The sequence below is a fragment of the Somniosus microcephalus genome, chromosome 17 (genome assembly GCF_052327205.1).
Source record: "Somniosus microcephalus isolate GS21.2 chromosome 17, FLI_Smic_1.0, whole genome shotgun sequence".
NCBI classification, from domain to species: domain Eukaryota; kingdom Metazoa; phylum Chordata; class Chondrichthyes; order Squaliformes; family Somniosidae; genus Somniosus; species Somniosus microcephalus.
Window position 1 is genome coordinate 61,203,270 of NC_141003.1, and position 20,447 is coordinate 61,223,716.

At 49.4% G+C, this 20,447-nt stretch overlaps 1 protein-coding gene across 1 annotated transcript in view; it reads left to right on the plus strand.

Moving 5' to 3' along the window:
* The first annotated feature begins 932 nt into the window (after window positions 1–932).
* LOC147105771 (uncharacterized) overlaps window positions 933–20,447 on the plus strand; it is a 53,097-nt gene continuing 33,582 nt past the window's right edge. Inside the window, exons 1-7 of the mRNA XM_086010516.1 lie at window positions 933–1,061; window positions 2,613–2,711; window positions 12,487–12,591; window positions 14,802–14,900; window positions 16,232–16,330; window positions 17,085–17,183; window positions 20,125–20,244. Of these exons, the coding sequence (XP_085866642.1) occupies window positions 963–1,061; window positions 2,613–2,711; window positions 12,487–12,591; window positions 14,802–14,900; window positions 16,232–16,330; window positions 17,085–17,183; window positions 20,125–20,244 (720 nt within the window). The 5' untranslated portion in view covers window positions 933–962. The remainder of the gene's footprint in view (window positions 1,062–2,612; window positions 2,712–12,486; window positions 12,592–14,801; window positions 14,901–16,231; window positions 16,331–17,084; window positions 17,184–20,124; window positions 20,245–20,447) is intronic.

Consider the following 20,447-nt stretch of genomic DNA (forward strand, 5'->3'; position numbering starts at 1 on the left):
TGAACGGGGCTTGGTGCGGGTTAGGAGACGGGCAGCAGAGTTTTGGATGAGCTCAAGTTTATGGAGGGTGGAAAATGGGAGACCAGCCAGGAGAGCATTGGAATAGTCGAGTCTAGAGGTCACAAAGGCAAGGATGAGGGTTTTGGCAGCAGATGAGCGCACACCCTCCTCGCACACTCCATACACCCACCCACCCACTCTCCCTCGCACCCTCCATACACCCACCCACCCACTCTCCCTCGCTTTCGCACCCTCCTCGCACACTCCATACACCCACCCACCCACCCACTCTCCCTCGCACCCTCCTCGCACCCTCCATACACCCACCCACCCACTCTCCCTCGCTTTCGCACCCTCCTCACACACTCCATACACCCACCCACCCACTCTCCCTCGCTCTCACACCCTCCTCGCACCCTCCATACACCCACCCACCCACTCTCCCTCGCTTTCGCACCCTCCTCACACACTCCATACACCCACCCACCCACTCTCCCTCGCTCTCACACCCTCCTCGCACACTCCATACACCCACCCACTCTCCCTCGCTCTCACACCCTCCTCGCACACTCCATACACCCACCCACACACTCTCCCACCCACTCTCCCTCGCTCTCGCACCCTCCTCGCACACTCCATACACCCACCCACCCACTCTCCCACCCACTCTCCCACACACTCTCCACACACCCACCCACCCTCGCTCTCGCACCCTCCTCGCACACTCCATACACCCACCCACACACTCTCCCACCCACTCTCCCACACACTCTCCACACACCCACCCACCCACTCACTCTCCCACCCACTCTCCCACACACTCTCCACACACCCACCCACCCACCCACTCACTCTCCCTGTCTCTCGCTCCCTCCGTAGCTCTGGATCAGTTTGTTTGTGTCTGACTCTGACCTCTCTCTCTGCGCAGGTACTGTTGCCCGGCTGCCCCCCAGGTGCTGGAGATGGAAGCTGAGTTTCTCCAGGCGGTTAAGCAGGGTCAGGTTTCTCGGGTCGGTGATGTTCTTGGGCTGGGGAGTGTGGATGTGAATCACTGTGATGCGGTAGGTTGGATTTGGGTGGAACTTGACCTGGAGTAACGGGGTGTTCACACTACATCTTCAGCAGCATCAGCCTGCAGTGGGTGGGCTCACATTGTATGGGGCCGGTAGTGATACGGACGGGTGGGAGTGGGGGTCGGGACGGGCGGGCGTTTCGAGGGATTGGGGGGCGGCACAGGCGGGCGAGTAGCGGCAGGGGGAGTGGGGGGCGGGAGTGCGGAGTAGGCAGTGGGGAGTGGCGGCAGGATGGATGGGTGGGGGAGGGGTTTACCAGATGATTAGTACTCCCAGATCCCACTGCTCCTCCACCCCATTTAGACATTTATTTTCCAAAGTTTATGAGGCCTTATTCTTCCTACCAAAATGTACCACCTCACACTTGGCTATATTGAAGTTCATTTGCCAATTGTACGCCCATTCTGCAAGTTTATTAATGTCCTCCAATATTTTGTTGCAGTCCTCCTATGTATTAATTACACCCCTCAATTTGGTGTCATCTGCAAATTTTGAAATTGTACTTCTGATTCCCTGAGTCCAAATCGTTTATATAAATGGTGAACAACAGTGGTCCCAGCACCGATCCTTGTGGAACCACTTCCCACCTTTTGCCAGTCTGAGTAACTACCTTTAACCCCTACTCTCTGTTTTCTATTTTGTAGCCAGCTTGCTCTCCATTCTGCCTCTTGTCCTCTGACGCCACATGTTCTGACCCGAGTAATGAGTCTACTAGGCAGTAACTTGTCAAAGGCTTTTTGAGAATCCAAACATATTACATTTACTGCATTACCCGTATCTACCCTTTCTGTGACTTCAAAGAATTCAATAAGGTTGGTCAAGCATGATCTTCCCTTTTGGAATCTGTGCTGACTATTCTTTATTATATTTTCGGTTCCTAGAGGTTTTTCTATTACAACTTTGAGTAAAGATTCCATTATCTTTCCTGCCACCGAAATTAAGCTAACTGGTCTATAGTTGCCTGCACTTGTTCTATCTCCCTGTTTAAATATATCTGGAGACATAGAAAGAGGTCAAGGGTTACCTCTTCCAACACATTGCCAAGCAGACCCACCACAGTGCTGGTCAGTGTGAGCTCTGGTGTAAGTGATTGCTGGCATCACTGAATGGGCTGGGAGTGAAGGAAGGACCAAACCCTGAGCTGGGCCCATTCATAAGAACATAAGAAATCGGAGCAAGAGTAGGCAGTAAGGCCCCTCGAGCCTGCTCCGCCATTCAATAAGACCATGGCTGAGCTTCTACCTCAACTCCACTCTCCCACCCTATCCGCCTCCTTCCTCATCCACAGCCCTGCCCTTTGTCAGATGGAGCGGCTCCTCCATAGGGGAGAGAAGATGGTATGTAGTGGCACTGCTCTCACCCGTCACTGTTTGTCATGGCAACACTTGCACCTGTTAATATTCACGGTGTGTAGTAACACTGCTCATACCTGTTAATACTCACTGAGTATGAGACTCGCTGTTAGCGTGTAGCTGCAGATCGATGTGTGTGTGGGCCGAGGGTGTGAGTCATTCCATTGAAATGGTTTCTGTCTTTCAGCACTTGAACTCAGCTCTGCATTACGCTGCGAAGTCTGGGCACCTGGAGTTGGTGCAAGTGCTGGTTGGAGCAGGGGCTGATGTACTGAGGGAAAATAAAGTAAGTTACCTTTTGGATTAAATACAACGGAGTGGCTTTTACATCCAAAAGAGGGGGAATCCCCTTTACTGTCCAATAGGAAGGGAGTCACTTTTACTGTCCGATAGGAAGGGACTCACCTTTACTGTTCAATAGGAAGGTAGTCACCCTTGCTGTCCAATAGGAAATGGATCACCCTTACTGTTCAATAGGAAGGTAGTCACCCTTGCTGTCCAATAGGAAATGGATCACCCTTACTGTTCAATAGGAAGGGAGCGGCTCTTACTGTCCAATAGGAAGGGAGTGGCCCTTACTGTCCAATAGGAAGGGAGTCACCATTACAGTCCAATAGGAAGGGAGACACCATTACTGTCCAATAGGAGAGAAGTTACTGTTGGTTCCCAATATTTAAATACTGCTGTCAGCTTGCGTGATGACTGTCCCGAGGAAGGGAACATGTTAGTATTTTCAGCCCTGTGATCACCTTCAGTTGCTGGCAGGGTGAGGGGGATACACTGTTTACCTTGAACAGCAGCAAACCTGCATCTCAGGCTGTGTCAACACCTCACAGCATCCAAGGAAATGAGCCAGACCCAGACCCAGACTCTTAAGGCAGTTCCTCAGGAGATTCAATGGGCAGGTGGAGTCCATGATAGGGGAGAGTGTACATGGGTTGTGGGAGGAGATTAATGGGTGGATGTGTGCTTAAATTAACAGATTCACCTGGAGAGACTGCAGGATTGAGCATGTTTGGGTTGAGGGCTCGGTGCGGTTTGGCTCGGTGCGGTTTGGCTCTGGTTTAGCTCGGTGCGGTTTGGCTCTGGTTTGGCTCGGTGCAGTTTGGCTCTGGTTTGGCTCAGTGCGGTTTGGCTCTGGTTTGGCTCAGTGCGGTTTGGCTCGGTGCGGTTTGGCTCTGGTTTGGCTCGGTGCGGATTGGCTCTGGTTTGGTTCAGTGTGGATTGGCTCTGGTTTGGCTCGGTGCGGTTTGGCTCTGGTTTGGCTCAGTGCGGTTTGCCTGATTTGACTTGGTGCGGATTGGTTCTGGTTTGACTTGGTACGGTTTGGCTCGGTGCGGTTTGGCTCTGGTTTGACTTGGTGCGGTTTGGCCCTGGTTTGGCTCGGTGCGATTTGGCTCTGGTTTGACTCTGTGCGGTTTGGCTGATTTGACTTGGTCAGGATTGGCTCTGGTTTGGCTTGGTGCGGTTTGGCTCGGTGCGGTTTGGCTCTGGTTTGACTTGGTGCGGTTTGGCTCTGGTTTGGCTTGGTGCGATTTGGCTCTGGTTTGACTCGGTGCGGTTTGGCTCTGGTTTGGCTCGGTGCAGTTTGGCTCTGGTTTTGCTCTGTGCAGTTTGGCTGTGGCTCTGTGCGGTTTGGCTGTGGCTCGGTGCGGATTGGCTCTGGTTTGGCTTGGTGCGATTTGCCTCTGGTTTGGCTCGGTGCGGCTTGGCTCTGGTTTGACTCGGTGAGGATTGGCTCTGGTTTGATTCTGTGCGGATTGGCTTTGGTTTGGTGCGGATTGGCTCTGGTTTGACTCGGTGCGGATTGGCTCTGGTTTGGCTTGGTGTGGATTGGCTCGGTGCGGTTTGGTTCTGGTTTGGCTCGGTGTGGTTTGACTTTGGTTTGGCTCGGTGCGATTTGGCTCTGGCTTGGTGCAGTTTGGCTTGGTTTACATAAATAGAAGCAGGATTAGGCCATTTGGCCCTTCGAGCCTGCTCCGCCATTCAATAAGATCATGGCTGATCTTTTACCTCAACTTCACTTTCCTGCACTATCCCCATATCCCTTGATTCCCTTAATATCCAAAAATCTACCACTCTCTCTTGAATCAACACTGAGCCTCCACAGTCCTCTGGGGCAGAGAATTCCAAAGATTCACCACCCTCTGAGTGAAGAAATTTAGAAACATAGAAACATAGAAGATAGGAGCAGGAGTAGGCCATTCAGCCCCTCGAGCCTGCTCCGCCATTCAATGCGATCATGGCTGATCATCCAAATTCAGTACCCGGTCCCTGCTTTCTCCCCATACCCCTTGATCCCTTTAGCCTTAAGAAATATATTTAATGAATTGGCCTCTACTGCGTTCTGTGGTAGAGAATTCCACAGGTTCACCACTCTCTGGGTGAAGAAATTCCTCCTCATTTCTGTCCTAAATGGCTTACCCCTTATCCTTAGACTGTGACCCCTGGTCCTGGACTCCCCGACCATCGGGAACATCCTTCCTGCATCTAGTCTGTCCAGTCCTGTCAGAATTTTATGAGTTTCAATGAGAACCCCTCTCATTCTTCTAAACTCCAGCAAGTATAAGCCCAATCGACCCAATCTCTCCTCATACGTCATTCCTGCCATCCCAGGTATCAGCCTGGTGAATCTTCGCTGAACTCCTTCCATGGCAAGAACATCCTTCCTCAGATAAGGCGACCAAAACTGCACACAATACTCAAGATGTGGTCTCACCAAGGCCCTGTACAACTGCAGCAAGACATCCTTGTTCCTGTACTCAAACCCTCTTGCTAAGAAGGCCAACATACCATTTGCCTTCTTAACCGCCTGCTGCACCTGCATGCTTACCTTCAGCGACTGGTGCACAAGGACACCCAGGTCTCATTGCACTTCCCCTTCTCCTAATCTATTGCCATTCAGATAATAATCTGCCTTCCTGTTTTTGCCACCAAAGTGGATAACCTCACATTTATCCACGTTATATTGAATCTGCAATGCTTCTGCCCAATCACCCAACTTGTCCAAATCATCCTGGAGTTTCTCGGCATCCTCCTCACAGCACACACGCCCACCCAGCTTTGTGTTGCCTGCAAATTTGGAGATATTACATCTAGTTCCCTTGTCTAGATCATTAATATATATTGTGAATAGCTGGGGTCCAAGGACCGATCCCTGCGGTACCCCACTAGTCACTGCCTGCCACTCGGAAAAAGACCCGTTTATTCCAACTCTTTGCTTTCTGTCTGCCAACCAGTTCTCTATCCAAGTAAATACCTTGCCCCCAATCCCATGTGCCTTAACTTTACACGCTAATCTCTTATGCGGGACCTTATCGAAAGCCTTCTGAAAGTCCAAATACACCACATCCACTGGTTCTCCCTTATCTTTTTTACATAGAAACATAGACGATAGGAGCAGGAGTAGGCCATTCGGCCCTTCGAGCCTGCTCTGCCATTCAATGCGATCATGGCTGATCATCCAATTTCAGTACCCGGTCCCTGCTTTATCCCCATACCCCTGGATCCCTTTAGCCTTAAGAAATATATCCAACTCCTTCTTGAATATATTTAATGAATTAGCTTCTACTGCCTTCCGTGGTAGAGAATTCCACAGGTTCACCACTCTCTGGGTGAAGAAATTCCTCCTCATTTCTGCCCTAAATGGCCTACCCCTTATCCTTAGACTGTGACCCCTGGTTCTGGACTCCCCGACCATCGGTAACATCCTTCCTGCATCTAGTCTGTCCAGTCCTGTCAGAATTTTATAAGTTTCAATGAGATCCCCTCTCATTCTTCTAAACTCCAGCGAGTACAAGCCCAATCGTCCCAATCTCTCCTCATACATCATTCCTGCCATCCGAGGTATCAGCCTGGTGAATCTTTGCTGAACTCCTTCCATGGCAAGAACATCCTTCCTCAGCTAAGGCGACCAAAACTGCACACAATACTCAAGATGTGGTCTCACCAAGGCCCTGTACAACTGCAGCAAGACATCCTTGTTCCTGTACTCAAACCCTCTTGCTACGAAGGCCAACATACCATTTGCCTTCTTAACCGCCTGCTGCACCTGCATGCTTACCTTCAGCGACTGGTGCACAAGGACACCCAGGTCTCGTTGCACTTCTCCTTCTCCCAATCTATTGCCATTCAGATAATAATCTGCCTTCCTGTTTTTGCCACCAAAGTGGATAACCTCACACCTACCCATGTTATATTGCATCTGCCATGCTTTTGCCCAATCACCCAACCTGTCCAAATCATCCTGGAGTTTCTCGGCATCCTCCTCACAGCACACACGCCTACCCAGCTTTGTGTCGTATGCAAATTTGGAAATACTACATCTAGTTCCCTTGTCTAGATCATTAATATATATTGTGAATAGCTGGAGTCCAAGGACCGATCCCTGCGGTACCCCACTAGTCACTGCCTGCCACTCGGAAAAAGACCCGTTTATTCCAATGCTTTGCTTTCTGTCTGCCAACCAGTTCTCTATCCAAGTAAATACCTTGCCCCCAATCCCATGTGCCTTAACTTTACATGCTAATCTCTTATGCGGGACCTTATCGAAAGCCTTCTGAAAGTCCAAATACACCACATCCACTGGTTCTCCCTTATCTATTTTACCAGTTACATCCTCAAAAAATTCCAGTAGATTAGTCAAGCACGATTTACCTTTTGTAAATCCATGTTGACTTTATCCGATTCTGTCACTGTTTTCCAAGTGCGCTGCTATTACATCTTTTATAATGGACTCTAGCATTTTCCCCACTACCGATGTCAGGCTTACTGGTCTGTAATTCCCCGTTTTCTCTCTACCACCTTTTTTGAATAGTGGGGTAACATTAGCTACCCTCCAATCCATGGGTACTGTTCCAGATTCCATCGAATGTTGGAAGATGATCAGCAATGCATCTACTATTTCTAGGGCCACTTCCTTAAGTACCCTAGGATGTAGATTATCAGGCCCTGGGGATTTATCAGCCTTCAATCCCATCAATTTCCCTAACACCATTTCCCTACAAATACTGATTTCTTTCAGTTCCTCCCTTTCATCAGACCCTATGTTCCCCGACGTCTCTGGGAGGTTATTTGTGTCCTCCTTTGTGAAGACAGAACCAAAATATGTATTTAATTGGTCTGCCATTTCTTTGTTCCCCATTATAAATTCCCCTGATTCTGACTGCAAGGGACCTACGCTTGACTACACCAATCTTTTTCTCTTCACATATCTATAAAAGCTTTTACAGTCAGTTTTCATGTTCCCTGCAAGCTTACTCTCATATTCCATTTTCCCCTTCTTAATTAATCCCTTTGTCCTCCTTTGTTGAATCCTAAACTGCTCCCAATCCTCAGGTTTACTGCTTTTTCTGGCCAATTTATATGTCCTCTCCTTGGATCTTATGTTATCCCTAATTTCCCTTGTTAGCCACAGTTGAGTCACCTTTTTTGTTTTATTTTTATGCCAAACTGGGATGAACAAATTCTGTAGTTCATCCATGCGGTCTTTGAATGTTTGCCATTGCCTATCCACCATCAACCCTTTGAGTGACATTCCCCAATCAATCCTACCCAACTTGCGCCTCAGACCATCGTAGTTTCCTTTATTTAAATTCAGGACCCTAATCTCTGAGTCAACTACTTCATTCTCCACCTTAATGAAGAATTCTATCATATGATCGCTCCGACCCAAGGGGCCTCGTACAACAAGATTGCTAATGAATCCTTTCTCATTACATAATACCCAGTCTAAGATGGCCTGATCTCTGGTTGGTTCCTCGACATATTGGTCCAGGAAACCATCCTGTAAACACTGCAGGAATTCCTCCTCCAGAGTATTGTTACTAATTTGGTTAGCCCAATCTATATGTAGATTAAAGTCACCCATGATGACTGCTGTGCCCTTATTGCACGCTTCTCTAATTTCCCTTTTAATGCCATCCTCAACCTCCGCATTACTGTTTGGAGGTCTATATACCACTCCCACTAACGTTTTCTGCCCGTTGGTATTTCTCAGTTCTACCCATACAGATTCCACATCATCAGAGCTAATATCCTTCCTTACAATTAACCCCTTCTTTAACCAGCAATGCTACCCCACCTCCCTTTCCTTTTTGCCTATCTTTCCTGAATATTGAATACCCCTGGATGTTGAGTTCCCAACCTTGGCCACCCTGGAGCCATGTTTCCGTAATCCCAATCAAATCATATTCGTTTACCTCTATTTGCGCAGCTAATTCATCCACCTTATTACGAATGCTCCTCGCATTAAGACACAAAGCCTTCAGGCTTTTTTTAACTCTCTTAGACCTATTAGAGTTATTATTTACTGTGGCCATGTTTGATTTAAACCGTTGATTTCTCTGACTGCCACTTTTGTTTTTCTCCTTCCTATCTTTTGCTTTTATCCTTGTTTCCCTTTCCTCTGCCTCCCTGCTCAGGTTCCCAACCCCCTGCCATTTTAGTTTAAACCCTCCCCCAGAGCACTAGCAAACACTCCCCCTAGGACATCGGTCCCGGCCCTGCCCAGGTGCAAACCGTCCAGTTTGAACTGGTCCCACCTCCCCCAGAACCGGCTCCAATGTCCCACGAATTTGAATCCCTCCCCCTTGCACCATTCCTCTAGCCACGTATTCATCTGAAATATCCTTCTATTTCTACTCTGACTAGCACGTGGCACTGGTAGCAATCCTGAGATTACTACCTTTGAGGTCCTATTTTTTAATTTACCTCCTAACTCCCTATATTCAGTTTTTAGGACCTCATCCCGTTTTTTACCTATATCGTTGGTACCTATATGCACCACGACAACTGGCTGTTCACCCTCCCCTTCCAAAATGTTCTGCAGCCACTCTGAGACATCCTTGACCCTTGCACCAGCGAGGCAACACACCATCCTGGAGTCTCGTTTGCGGCCGCAGAAATGCCTATCTATTCCCCTTACAATAGAATCCCCTATTACTATAGCTCTACCCCTCTTTTTCCTCCTGTCCTGTGCAGCAGAGCCACCCCTGGTGCCAGGAAGTTGGCTGCTGCTGCCTTCCTCTGATAAGCCATCCCCCCCAACTGTATTCAAAGTGGTATATCTGTTTGAGAGGGGGATGTCCACAGGGGAGCCCTGCACTACATGCCTGCGCCTACTACTCTGTCTGTTGGTCACCCCTTCCCTTTTTGCCTGTCCAACCTTTGCCTGCGGTGTGACCAACTGCTTAAACGTGATATCCACGACGTCCTCAGCATTGTGATTGGTCCAGTATGTATCCAATCGCAGCTCCAGCGCTGCGATGCGGTCTGCCAGTAGCTGCAGCTGGACACACTTCCTGCACACATAGTTGTCAGGGACTGAGTTCCCACATAGCGCAGGAGGAGCATACCACGGGGCCAGGCTGTCCTGCCATGACTTACCCCTTAATTAATTCAAATTAAATTAAATCAAATCAATCCCACCAATTACACTACAGTTAAATGGTATATTTAAGGGCCCTGGTTTACCAACAGTCCCTGCTACACCACAGAGACCTTAAAAACTATAAACCACAGAGTTAAAGTTTAAAAAGAGAGAAATACTCACTAATCAATCACTTACCTGCTTTCTGGTGATGTCACACTTTGATTACTTTTTACTTCTCTCCCTCCCTCTGAGCTCGGAGATTGGAGATTAGTAAGCCTACCTGAGCCTCGCCGCCGCTTTATAGCCTCGCCACCGCTCAGCCGCCTCGTCTCCCACAGGTCCGTTGCCGCGCTCTGAGTCATCTCAGTCCTAAATGGCCGACCCCTTATTCTGAGACTGTGACCCCTGGTTCTAGACATCCCAGCCAGGGGAAACATCCTCCCTGCATCTACCCTGTCAAGCCCTGTAAGAATTTTGTATGTTTCAATGAGATCACCTTTCATTCTTCTAAACTCTAGAGAATATAGGCCTAGTCTACTCAATCCCCCCATTCCAGGAACCAGTCTGGTGAACCTTTGTTGCACTCCCTCTATGGCAAGTATACCCTTCCTTGGGTAAGGAGACCAAGATTGTACACAATATTCCAGGTGTGATCTCACCAGGGCCCTATATAATTGCAGTAAGACATCTTTACCCTTATACTCAAATCCTCTTGTAATAAAGGCCAACATACCATTTGCTTTCTTATTTGCTTGCTGTACCTGTATGTTAACTTGCAGTGATTCGTGTACAAGGACACCCAGGTCCCTCTGAACACTAACATTTCCCAATCTCTCACCATTTAAAAAATACTCCGCTTTTCTATTTTTCCTACCAAAATGGATAACTTCATTTTCTCCACATTATATTCCATTTGCCATGTTCTTGCCCACTCGCTTAGCCTGTCTACATCTCCTTGCACCATCCTCACAACTTGCGTTCCCACCCAGCTTTGTATCATCACCAAACTTGGATATATTACATTTGGTCCCCTCATCCAAATCATTGATGTAGATTGTGAATAGCTGAGGCCCAAGCACTGATCCTTGAGGTACCCCACTAGTTACAGCCTGCCAACCTGAAAATGACCCGTTTATTCCTACTCTCTGTTTTCTGTCCGTCAACCAATCCTGAATCCAAAATATTACCCCCAATCCCATGAGCCCTAATTTTGTTTAATAACCTCTTGTGTGGCACCTTATCGAATGCCTTCTGAAAATTCAAATACAGTACATCCACTGGCTCCCCCTTATTTATTCTGCTAGTTACAACCTCAAAAAACTCTAACAGATTTGTCAAACACGATTTCCCTTTCATAAATTTGTGTTGACTCTAAGTGCCCTGTTACCACATCCTTAATAATAGATTCTAGCATTTTCCCTACTACTGATGTCAGGCTAAGTAACCTATATTTCCCCGTTTTCTCTCTCCCTCCTTTCTTAAATAGTGGGGTTATATTTGCTACCTTCCAATCCGCAGGAACTTTTCTAGGATCTATGGAATTCAAAACCCTAAGATGTAAGCCATCAGGTCCAGGGGATTTATCGGCTTTCAGTCCCATTAATTTCTCCAGTACTATATTTTTACTAATACTCATTTCTTTCAGTTCCTCATTCTCGCTAGACCCTTGGTTCTCCACTATTTCCGAGAAGTTTTTTGCGTCTTCTTCCGTGAAGGCAGACACAAAGTATTTGTTTAATTTCTCGGCCATTTCCTTATTCCCCATTATAATTTCTCCTGTCTCAGCCTGTAAGGGACCCACATTTACTTTCGCTAATCTTTTCCTTTTTACATACCTATAGAAACTTTTACAGTCTGTTTTTATGTCTCTTGCTAGTTTACCCTCATTCTATTTTCCCTTTCTTTATCAATTTCTTGGTCCTCCTTTGCTGAATTCTAAAATCCTCCCAATCCTTTGGCTCTGGTTTGGCTCGGTTTGGCTATGGCTCAGTGCGGTTTGACTCTGGTTTGGCTCGGTTTGGTTTGGCTCTGGCTCGGTGTGGTTTGACTCTGGTTTGGCTCTGGTTCATTGCGGTTTGGTTTGGCTTGGTTTGGCTCTGGCTCGGTGCGGTTTGACTCTGGTTTGGCTCGGTGCGGTTTGACTCTGGCTTGGCTTGGTGCGGTTTGGCTTGGTGCAGTTTGACTCTGGCTTGGCTTGGTGCGGTTTGGCTCGGTGCGGTTTGACTCTGGCTTGGCTTGGTGTGGTTTGGCTTGGTGCGGTTTAACTCTGGTTTGACTCCGTGCGGTTTGGCTTGGTGCGGTTTGACTCTGGTTTGGCTCGATGTGGTTTGGCTCAATGTGATTTGACTTTGGTTTGGCTTGGTGAGGTTTGGTTTGGCTCGGTGTGGTTTGGCTTGGTGCGGTTTGACTGTGGTTTGGCTCGGTGTGGTTTGACTCTTGTTTGGCTCTGGTTCGTTGCGGTTTGGCTCTGGCTTGGCTTGGTGCGATTTGGCTCGGTGCAGTGTGCAACCAGTCCTTACCTGATTAGGTACAGGACAAAATGAATTTTTACCTCGGTGATAGTGGATTCCATAAACACTCAACCCCCGTCCGTTCACAGTCGTCCATCATATCAAAGTGCCTGTACAAGTAACCTCCACTTGTTAATAAACTTCCTGTATTATTAACCTTTCCACTTTTCCTCCAACAGAGCTGCCTAACGCCTCTTCATTTTGCTGCTTACGGTGGCAGCAGGAGTGTCTTGCAGTATCTGATTGATGAGGCGCCTGCGGCCATTAATCTGCAGAGTGATAAGGTAAGAGAAGCACTGACGTAATAAAACTCACTACGCACTCGGTTTGAGTATAAAGCAAGGCTTTAATCAACTTGTTTCAGAACATGGAGGTTGAGTTGTACTTCACTAGTTCCTGTCTTACAAAATGTCCCTGGAAAGCTGGGCCCGCGCCCGAGTATTTATACTCCTTGGATGGCGCCACCAGCTGGCCGTCCAGCGTTATTTCATGAGCAGTTTCTTGATGATGATGAGATTTATAACAAGCACCGTTGCAGGGAGCTGTGGGGCCTGATTCATGGGAGTATTTGGTTGCCAGGAGTTATATTCCAGGCAGGTGTCGCTCAGATAGCTCAGGAACAAAGTCGATGACTTAAGACGGCAACTGATGAAAAGGGTGCCCTTCCCATCCCGAGAGTTACACAGAGGGGCTCGCTAGAATCAACTGCGATGGTGCAGGACTGGAGTCACATATAGGCCCAGACTGGGTAAGGACGGCAGGTTTCCTTCCCTAAAAGATATTAGTGAACTAGTGGGGTTTTACGATAATCCGACAGCTTCATGGTCAGTTTTACTGCTGCCTGCTTTTAATTTCCAGATTAAAAAAAAACTGAATTACATTAGTCCAGGTCCCTGGATAACGAGTTCAGTAACAGAGCAGGACCATTATACTAATGTCCCGTGTCCCCTGCACCCCCGTGCCCGTGTCCCCTGCACCCCCGTGCCCGTATCCCCTGCACCCCCGTGCCCGTATCCCCTGCACCCCCGTGCCCATGTCCCCTACACCACCGTGCCCGTGTCCCCTGCACCCCCGTACCCGTATCCCCTGCACCACCGTGCCCATACCCCCTGCACCCCGTGCCCATATCCCCTACACCCCCGTGCCCGTATCCCCTGCACCCCCGTGCCCGTACCCCCTGCACCCCCGTGCCCGTATCCCCTGCACCCCCGTGCCCATGTCCCCTGCACCCCCGTGCCCGTACCCCCTGCACCCCCGTGCCCGTATCCCCTACACCCCGTACCCATTTTGTCCATGTCTTGGTCAAGGCTTTGACGGGGTCTGGAACTGAGTTGATGAGTCAGTGCTGATTGGCACTATTGATGATGTTGAGTGATGGTTTTGATTGATTGATTGGTTGTTTTGATTGGCGCTATTGATGACTCCTTCATCACGTTGCTGATGTGTCCACTGACCAGCTGATGACCACGTGAGGGTCGGAGGTGTCGAGGTGCAGCCGCCTGTAATGATCAGACTGGCCGCATTGCTCTGCATGTCTGTTTCCACGCCCATTAGTGACACCTAGTGACAGAGCACTAATACTGTGACAGACTTCTCTCCACACTGGATTGTTGACATAAGAACATAAGAAATAGGAGCAGGAGTAGGCCATTCAGTCCTTCGAACCTACTCCTCCATTCAATGAGATCATGGCTGATCTTCTGCCTCAACTCCATTCACCGGCCCTATCGCCATATCCCTTGATGCCATTACTAGTCAGAAATCTCTCAACTTGTGTTTTGAATATACCCAATGACGGAGCCTCCACATCCCTCTGGGGTACAGAATTCCAAAGATTCACCACCCTCTGTGTGAAGAAATTTCTTCTCATCTCAGTCCTGAATAGCCTACCCTTTATCCTGAGGCTGTGGCCCCTGGTTCTAGACTCCCCAGCCTCGGGAAACATTCTCCCAGCATCCACCCTATCAAGCCCTGTAATAATTTTGTATGCTTCAATGAGATCCCCTCTCATTCTTCTGAATTCAGGAGAATACAGGCCTAGTTTACTCAATCTCTTCTCGTATGACGGTCCCGCCATCCCAGGAATCAATTTCGTGAACCTTCGTTGCACTCCCTCTATGGAAAGTATATCCTTCCTTAGGTAAGGAGACCAAAATTGTACACAGTACTCCAGCTGTGGTCTCACCAAGGCCCTATATAATTGGAGTAAGACTTCTTTAGTCCTGTACTCAAATCCTCTTGTAATGAAGGCCAGCATACCATTTGCCTTCCTAATGGCTTGCTGCACCTGCACATTCACTTTCAGTGACTCATGTACAAGGACACCCAGGTCCCTTTGAGCATCTGCATTCCCATATCTTTCACCATTTAGGAAATACTCTGCCTTTCTGTTTTTTCTACCAAAGTGGATAAAGGGTAAAGTGACATTGACTAGGTTGTTGGTTTGAAGTGCTGAATGACACCAATTTTGATTGGAATCTGTTCTAACCCGCAGTGCGGCTCATCTCTATTGCACGAAGCAGTGAGCGGGAAGAACTTCGGTGCAGTGCAGATCCTGTTGAGTAAGAATGCTGACCCCAATCTGCTGGATCAGGTCAGTGTCATTGTGAGTTCCTGCAACTGGGAAACGTCACTCATTAACATTTAAAGCAGGCTAGGTTCAAAAGAAAGTCACACTTGGGTAGTAAAGGTGTCTGCTGTGGTACTGAAGCACACACACCAGGAAGGTCCTAGTTCAATGCCTGATCCGTGGCAAGTTAGCTGATCGCAGCCAGGGCTAGAGTAATGTACCCCAGCACTTCTAGCCTAGGAGCCATAAGCAGTTGATTTCAGTGATTATGTATATATAGAGGATCCCAGAGAGAGAGCTGAATTCCTGCCCAGGCTGTCGGGTGTCCACCGCCTCCTGGTTTGGGGATTTTGGGGTGGCAGACCCCCTGGTTATGGGATGTTGGGGTGAGTCCCCTGGTTATGGGATGTTGGGGTGAGTCCTCCTGGTTATGGGATGTTGGGGTGAGTCCCCTGGTTATGGGATGTTGGGGTGAGTCCCCTGGTTATGGGATGTTGGGGTGAGTCCCCTGGTTATGGGATGTTGGGGTGAGTCCCCTGGTTATGGGATGTTGGGGTGAGTCCCCCTGGTTATGGGATGTTGGGGTGAGTCCCCCTGGTTATGGGATGTTGGGGTGAGTCCCGCTGGTTATGGGACGTTGGGGTGAGTCCCCTGGTTATGGGATGTTGGGGTGAGCCCCCTGGTTATGGGATGTTGGGGTGAGTCCCCTGGTTATGGGATGTTGGGGTGAGTCCCCCTGGTTATGGGATGTTGGGGTGAGTCCCACTGGTTATGGGATGTTGGGGTGAGTCCCGCTGGTTATGGGATGTTGGGGTGAGTCCCCCTGGTTATGGGATGTCGGGGTGAGCCCCCTGGTTATGGGATGTTGGGGTGAGTCCCCTGGTTATGGGATGTTGGGGTGAGTCCCCTGGTTATGGGATGTTGGGGTGAGTCCCCCTGGTTATGGGATGTTGGGGTGAGTCCCCTGGTTATGGGATGTTGGGGTGAGCCCCCTGGTTATGGGATGTTGGGGTGAGTCCCCTGGTTATGGGATGTTGGGGTGAGTCCCCCTGGTTATGGGATGTTGGGGTGAGTCCCACTGGTTATGGGATGTTGGGGTGAGTCCCGCTGGTTATGGGATGTTGGGGTGAGTCCCCCTGGTTATGGGATGTCGGGGTGTTGGGGTGAGTCCCTCAATTCCCCCCCCAGTTTATGGGTAGCTGCCTCCCACTGGTTACTCAAAGTTATGTTCAAACCTGCGTGCATGTTACATTTATTGTTCGCAAGCCGTGGCACCTGAGACTGGGGATTTGTGTTGTTCATGTCAACCTTTAACCACCAGGACACTGAGGGTCATTCCTTTGTTTCTTTAACAGGCTGGTTGTTCTCCTCTGCACATTGCTGCCTTTGAGGGGCCAGAGTTCATCTCCCGCCTTCTGCTCGATAACGGGGCCCGTGTGGAATTAAAAAATGAGGTACAGTGTCGCTCGGTGTACTCGTCCTGGGAGTGAATGACAATCAGGGTGGCAGGTCAGACTAAATTAGATTGGGGACCTTTACTGGGTGTCCAGTGTATGGTGAACCTGATACTGAGGGCATTCCTTGTTTCTCTGCAGTGAGGGTTCGAGTTCAAGGTCAGATTGCTTGATGAGTGATCTTCAATTAAGGATTAAATTATGATATCGGAACAGGAGTAGGAAGGAACATAGGAACAGGTGGAGGCCATTCAGCCCCTCGACTCTGCTCCGCCAATCAATTAGATAATGGGTGATCTGTACCTCAACTCTCTTTATCTACCTTAATGCCATACCCCTTGATACCCTTAAAATGGCTGTGACATTCTGGGGATTAAACCCGTGTTGATCCCTGGGAATTAATATTTAGGGATTCATTTGTGGTTTGGTGATGGGATTCTGAAGGGATTGGGAGTAGATATCAGCAAGTACTTTTCAAACAGGGTGGGGGTGGATACTCCTGTCCTAACTTCTGAAAGACTGTTTCAGTTACCCAAAGGAGCATCTTTCTATCATCATCGCAGAAAGCAGTTTTAATTGGTAACCAGGAACAGAAATATACAGCAACAAATACAGGGAAACATGGAGATCTGCAGGACAAATAGAAACATGATGTTGTTGGGGACCCCTTGGAATGCCCGTAGGTTTCAGGGACCCCAGTTTGAAACCCTCAGCTAAAAGCCATGTTCTGATTCTATTCTCTGTCTTTCCACAGCATGGAAACTCCCCCCTGCACCTCTCAGCACTCCAGGGCGCTCTCAACATCTCCCAGCTTCTCATCCAGTATGGCGCTTTGCTCAATGCCAAAAACAAGGTATGGAAACAGTACAGGCATTAACTGTATCAGCTTAGACCCAGTCCTGCCTCACCCTTACGGCCCTTGACCCAAAACTGTCCTCAGTCCGATAGGAACAGGAGGAGCCCATTCAGCTCCTTGAGCCTCTTCCACCATTCAATTAGATCATGGCTGATCTGTATCTCAACTGCATTTACCCACCGTTGTTCCATATCCCGTGATACCCTTACCTAACGTGTCAGCTGTGACTCAGTGGGTAGCACTCTTGCCTCTGAGTCAGTGAGGAAGTCTTCCCTCTTCTCTCTTAGGCAGTCCCTCGGAACCGAGGATGACTTGCTTCCACATTAAAAATGAGTTCGCAGGTGACTGATGAGTCCAATGCGGGACCTACAGTCTCGGTCACAGGTGGGGCAGACGGTGGTTGAAGGGGCGGGTGGGTGGGGTGCTTGGGTTGACGTGCACTCCTTGCGCTGCCTGCGCTTGGCTTCCGCTTGCTCCCGGCAAAGAGACTCGAGGTGTTTGGCGCCTTCCCGGATGCTTCTCTTCCACTTTGTGCGGTCTTGGGCCAGGGATTCCCAGGTGTCGGTGGGGATGTTACACTTTTTCAAGGAGGCTTTGAGGGTGTCCTTAAAGCGTTTCCTCTGCCCACCTGGGGCTCTCTTGCCATGCCGGAGCTCTGAGTAGAGTGCTTGTTTTGGGAGTCTCGTATCGGGCATGCGGACAATGTGACCCGTCCATTGGAGCTGATCGAGCGTGGTCAAAGTGCTGCACTGTCGGAGGGGCAGTACTGAGGGAGCTCTGCACTGTCGGAGGGGTAGTACTGAGGGAGCTCTGTACTGTCGGAGGGGCAGTACTGAGGGAGCTCTGCACTGTCGGGGGGGCGGTACTGAGGGAGCTCTGCACTGTCGGAGGGGCAGTACTGAGGGAGTGCTGCACTGTCGGAGGGGCAGTACTGAGGGAGCTCTGCACTGTCGGAGGGGCAGTACTGAGGGAGCTCTGCACTGTCTGAGGGGCAGTACTGAGGGAGTGCTGCACTGTCGGGGGGGCAGTACTGAGGGAGCTCTGCACTGTCTGAGGGGCAGTACTGAGGGAGTGCTGCACTGTCGGGGGGGCAGTACTGAGGGAGCTCTGCACTGTCGGAGGGGCAGTACTGAGGGAGTGCTGCACTGTCGGAGGGGCAGTACTGAGGGAGCTCTGCACTGTTGGAGGGGCAGTACTGAGGGAAGCTCTGCACTGTCGGAGGGGCAGTATTGAGGGAGCTCTGCACTGTCGGAGGGGCAGTACTGAGGGAGCGCTGCACTGTCGGAGGGGCAGTACTGAGGGAAGCTCTGCACTGTCGGAGGGGCAGTACTAAGGGAGCTCTGCTCTGTCGGAGGGGCAGTACTGAGGGAGCTCTGCACTGTTGGAGGGGCAGTACTGAGGGAAGCTCTGCACTGTCGGAGGGGCAGTATTGAGGGAGCTCTGCACTGTCGGAGGGGCAGTACTGAGGGAGCTCTGCACTGTCCGAGGGGCAGTACTGAGGGAGTGCTGCACTGTCGGAGGGGCAGTATTGAGGGAGCTCTGCACTGTCGGAGGGGCAGTACTGAGGGAGCGCTGCATTGTCGGAGGGGCAGTACTGAGGGAAGCTCTGCACTGTCGGAGGGGCAGTATTGAGGGAGCTCTGCACTGTCGGAGAGGCAGTTTTGAGGGAGCGCTGCATTGTCGGAGGGGCAGTACTGAGGGAAGCTCTGCACTGTCGGAGGGGCAGTACTAAGGGAAGCTCTGCACTGTCGGAGGGGCAGTATTGAGGGAGCTCTGCACTGTCGGAGGGGCAGTACTGAGGGAGTGCTGCATTGTCGGAGGGGCAGTACTGAGGGAAGCTCTGCACTGTCGGAGGGGCAGTATTGAGGGAGCTCTGCACTGTCGGAGAGGCAGTTTTGAGGGAGCTCTGCATTGTCGGAGAGGCAGTTTTGAGGGAGCGCTGCACTGTCAGAGGGGGACTACTGAGGGGGTGCTGCCTTTTGGATGAGGCGTTAAACTGAGGACCCATCTGTTCTCCCAGGTGGATGTAAAAATGATCCCATGGCACTAGTTTGAAGAGAAGGGGAGGTCTCCCGGTGTCCTGGGTCAATATTCCTCAACCAACATCACTAAAACGTATAATCTAGTCATTTATCTCATTGCTGTTGATGAGATCAGCCTGTGTGCAAATTGGCTGCCGTGTTTCCTACATTACTACAGTGACTACATTTCAAAAGTACTTCATTGGCTGTAAAGTGCTTTGGGATATCCTGAGGTTGTGGAAGGGGCTATAGAAATGCAAGTCATTTTTTCTTTTACGAACAATCTTGAAAGCTCCATTGACCTCCAGCATTCGCAGCTTTTTGGGGAAGAGAGTTCCAAATTTCTGCTACCCTTTGTGTGAAGAAATGCTTCCTGACATCACCCCTGAAGGGCCGAGCTCCAATTTTAAGGTTATACCCTCTTGTTCTGGACTCCCTCACCAGAGGAAATAGTTTCTATCCGCCTTCTCAAATTCTAACGATTTCTATAAAATCCTTTTACCATCTTAAACCCCTAGTTTAGATCACACCTTAATCTTCTATACTCAGGGGAATACAAGCCTAGTCAATGCAACCTGTCCTCGTAATGTAACCCTTTAAGTCCTGGTATTGTTCTGGTGAATCTAGACTGCACCCCCACCTTCCTCCCCCACCAATATTTTCTCATTCGTTCAGTATTTTATTCACCTCTATCGGTCTGTTTTCAAGGATAAAAAGCCCTAAGTTCTCCAGTTATTCTTGAATTGTGACCTTCCTGAGTTACGTAACACTTATTTTCCTTAAATCCCCAACGCTCCCATTTAATGATGTAGGTTAGAAGGTTCCAGCAGATTTCCAGCTGACTGGTTCTCTCGGGTCTTTCTTCGCTTCTCTCTCTGTGATTGTCTGATTTTATTTTTGTTTACACGCTATAACAGGATGAGGAGACAGTGCTATTCTGCGCAGTGCGAGGGATCGCTGCTGGAAGCAGGCAGGATCACAGCGAGCTGATGGAGTGTCTGTTGCAGCAGCCTGTGGATCTCTTGCACCGCAACAAGGTGAGAATTCCCGAGTCTAGAGTCTGGGAGCGTGGTTATTAACAGCCTAAATCCCTATGCCTGCTTCTGAAATGTTGAAGATTGGAATGTAATGAGCTCTGCTCCCCTCTAATCTTCCTATCAGCCAGGGCAAATCCCATCCGGTCCACTCATTCCCTTCATTCAAATTTGAAATCCCAAATGATCTGTGTTGTCTATGACAA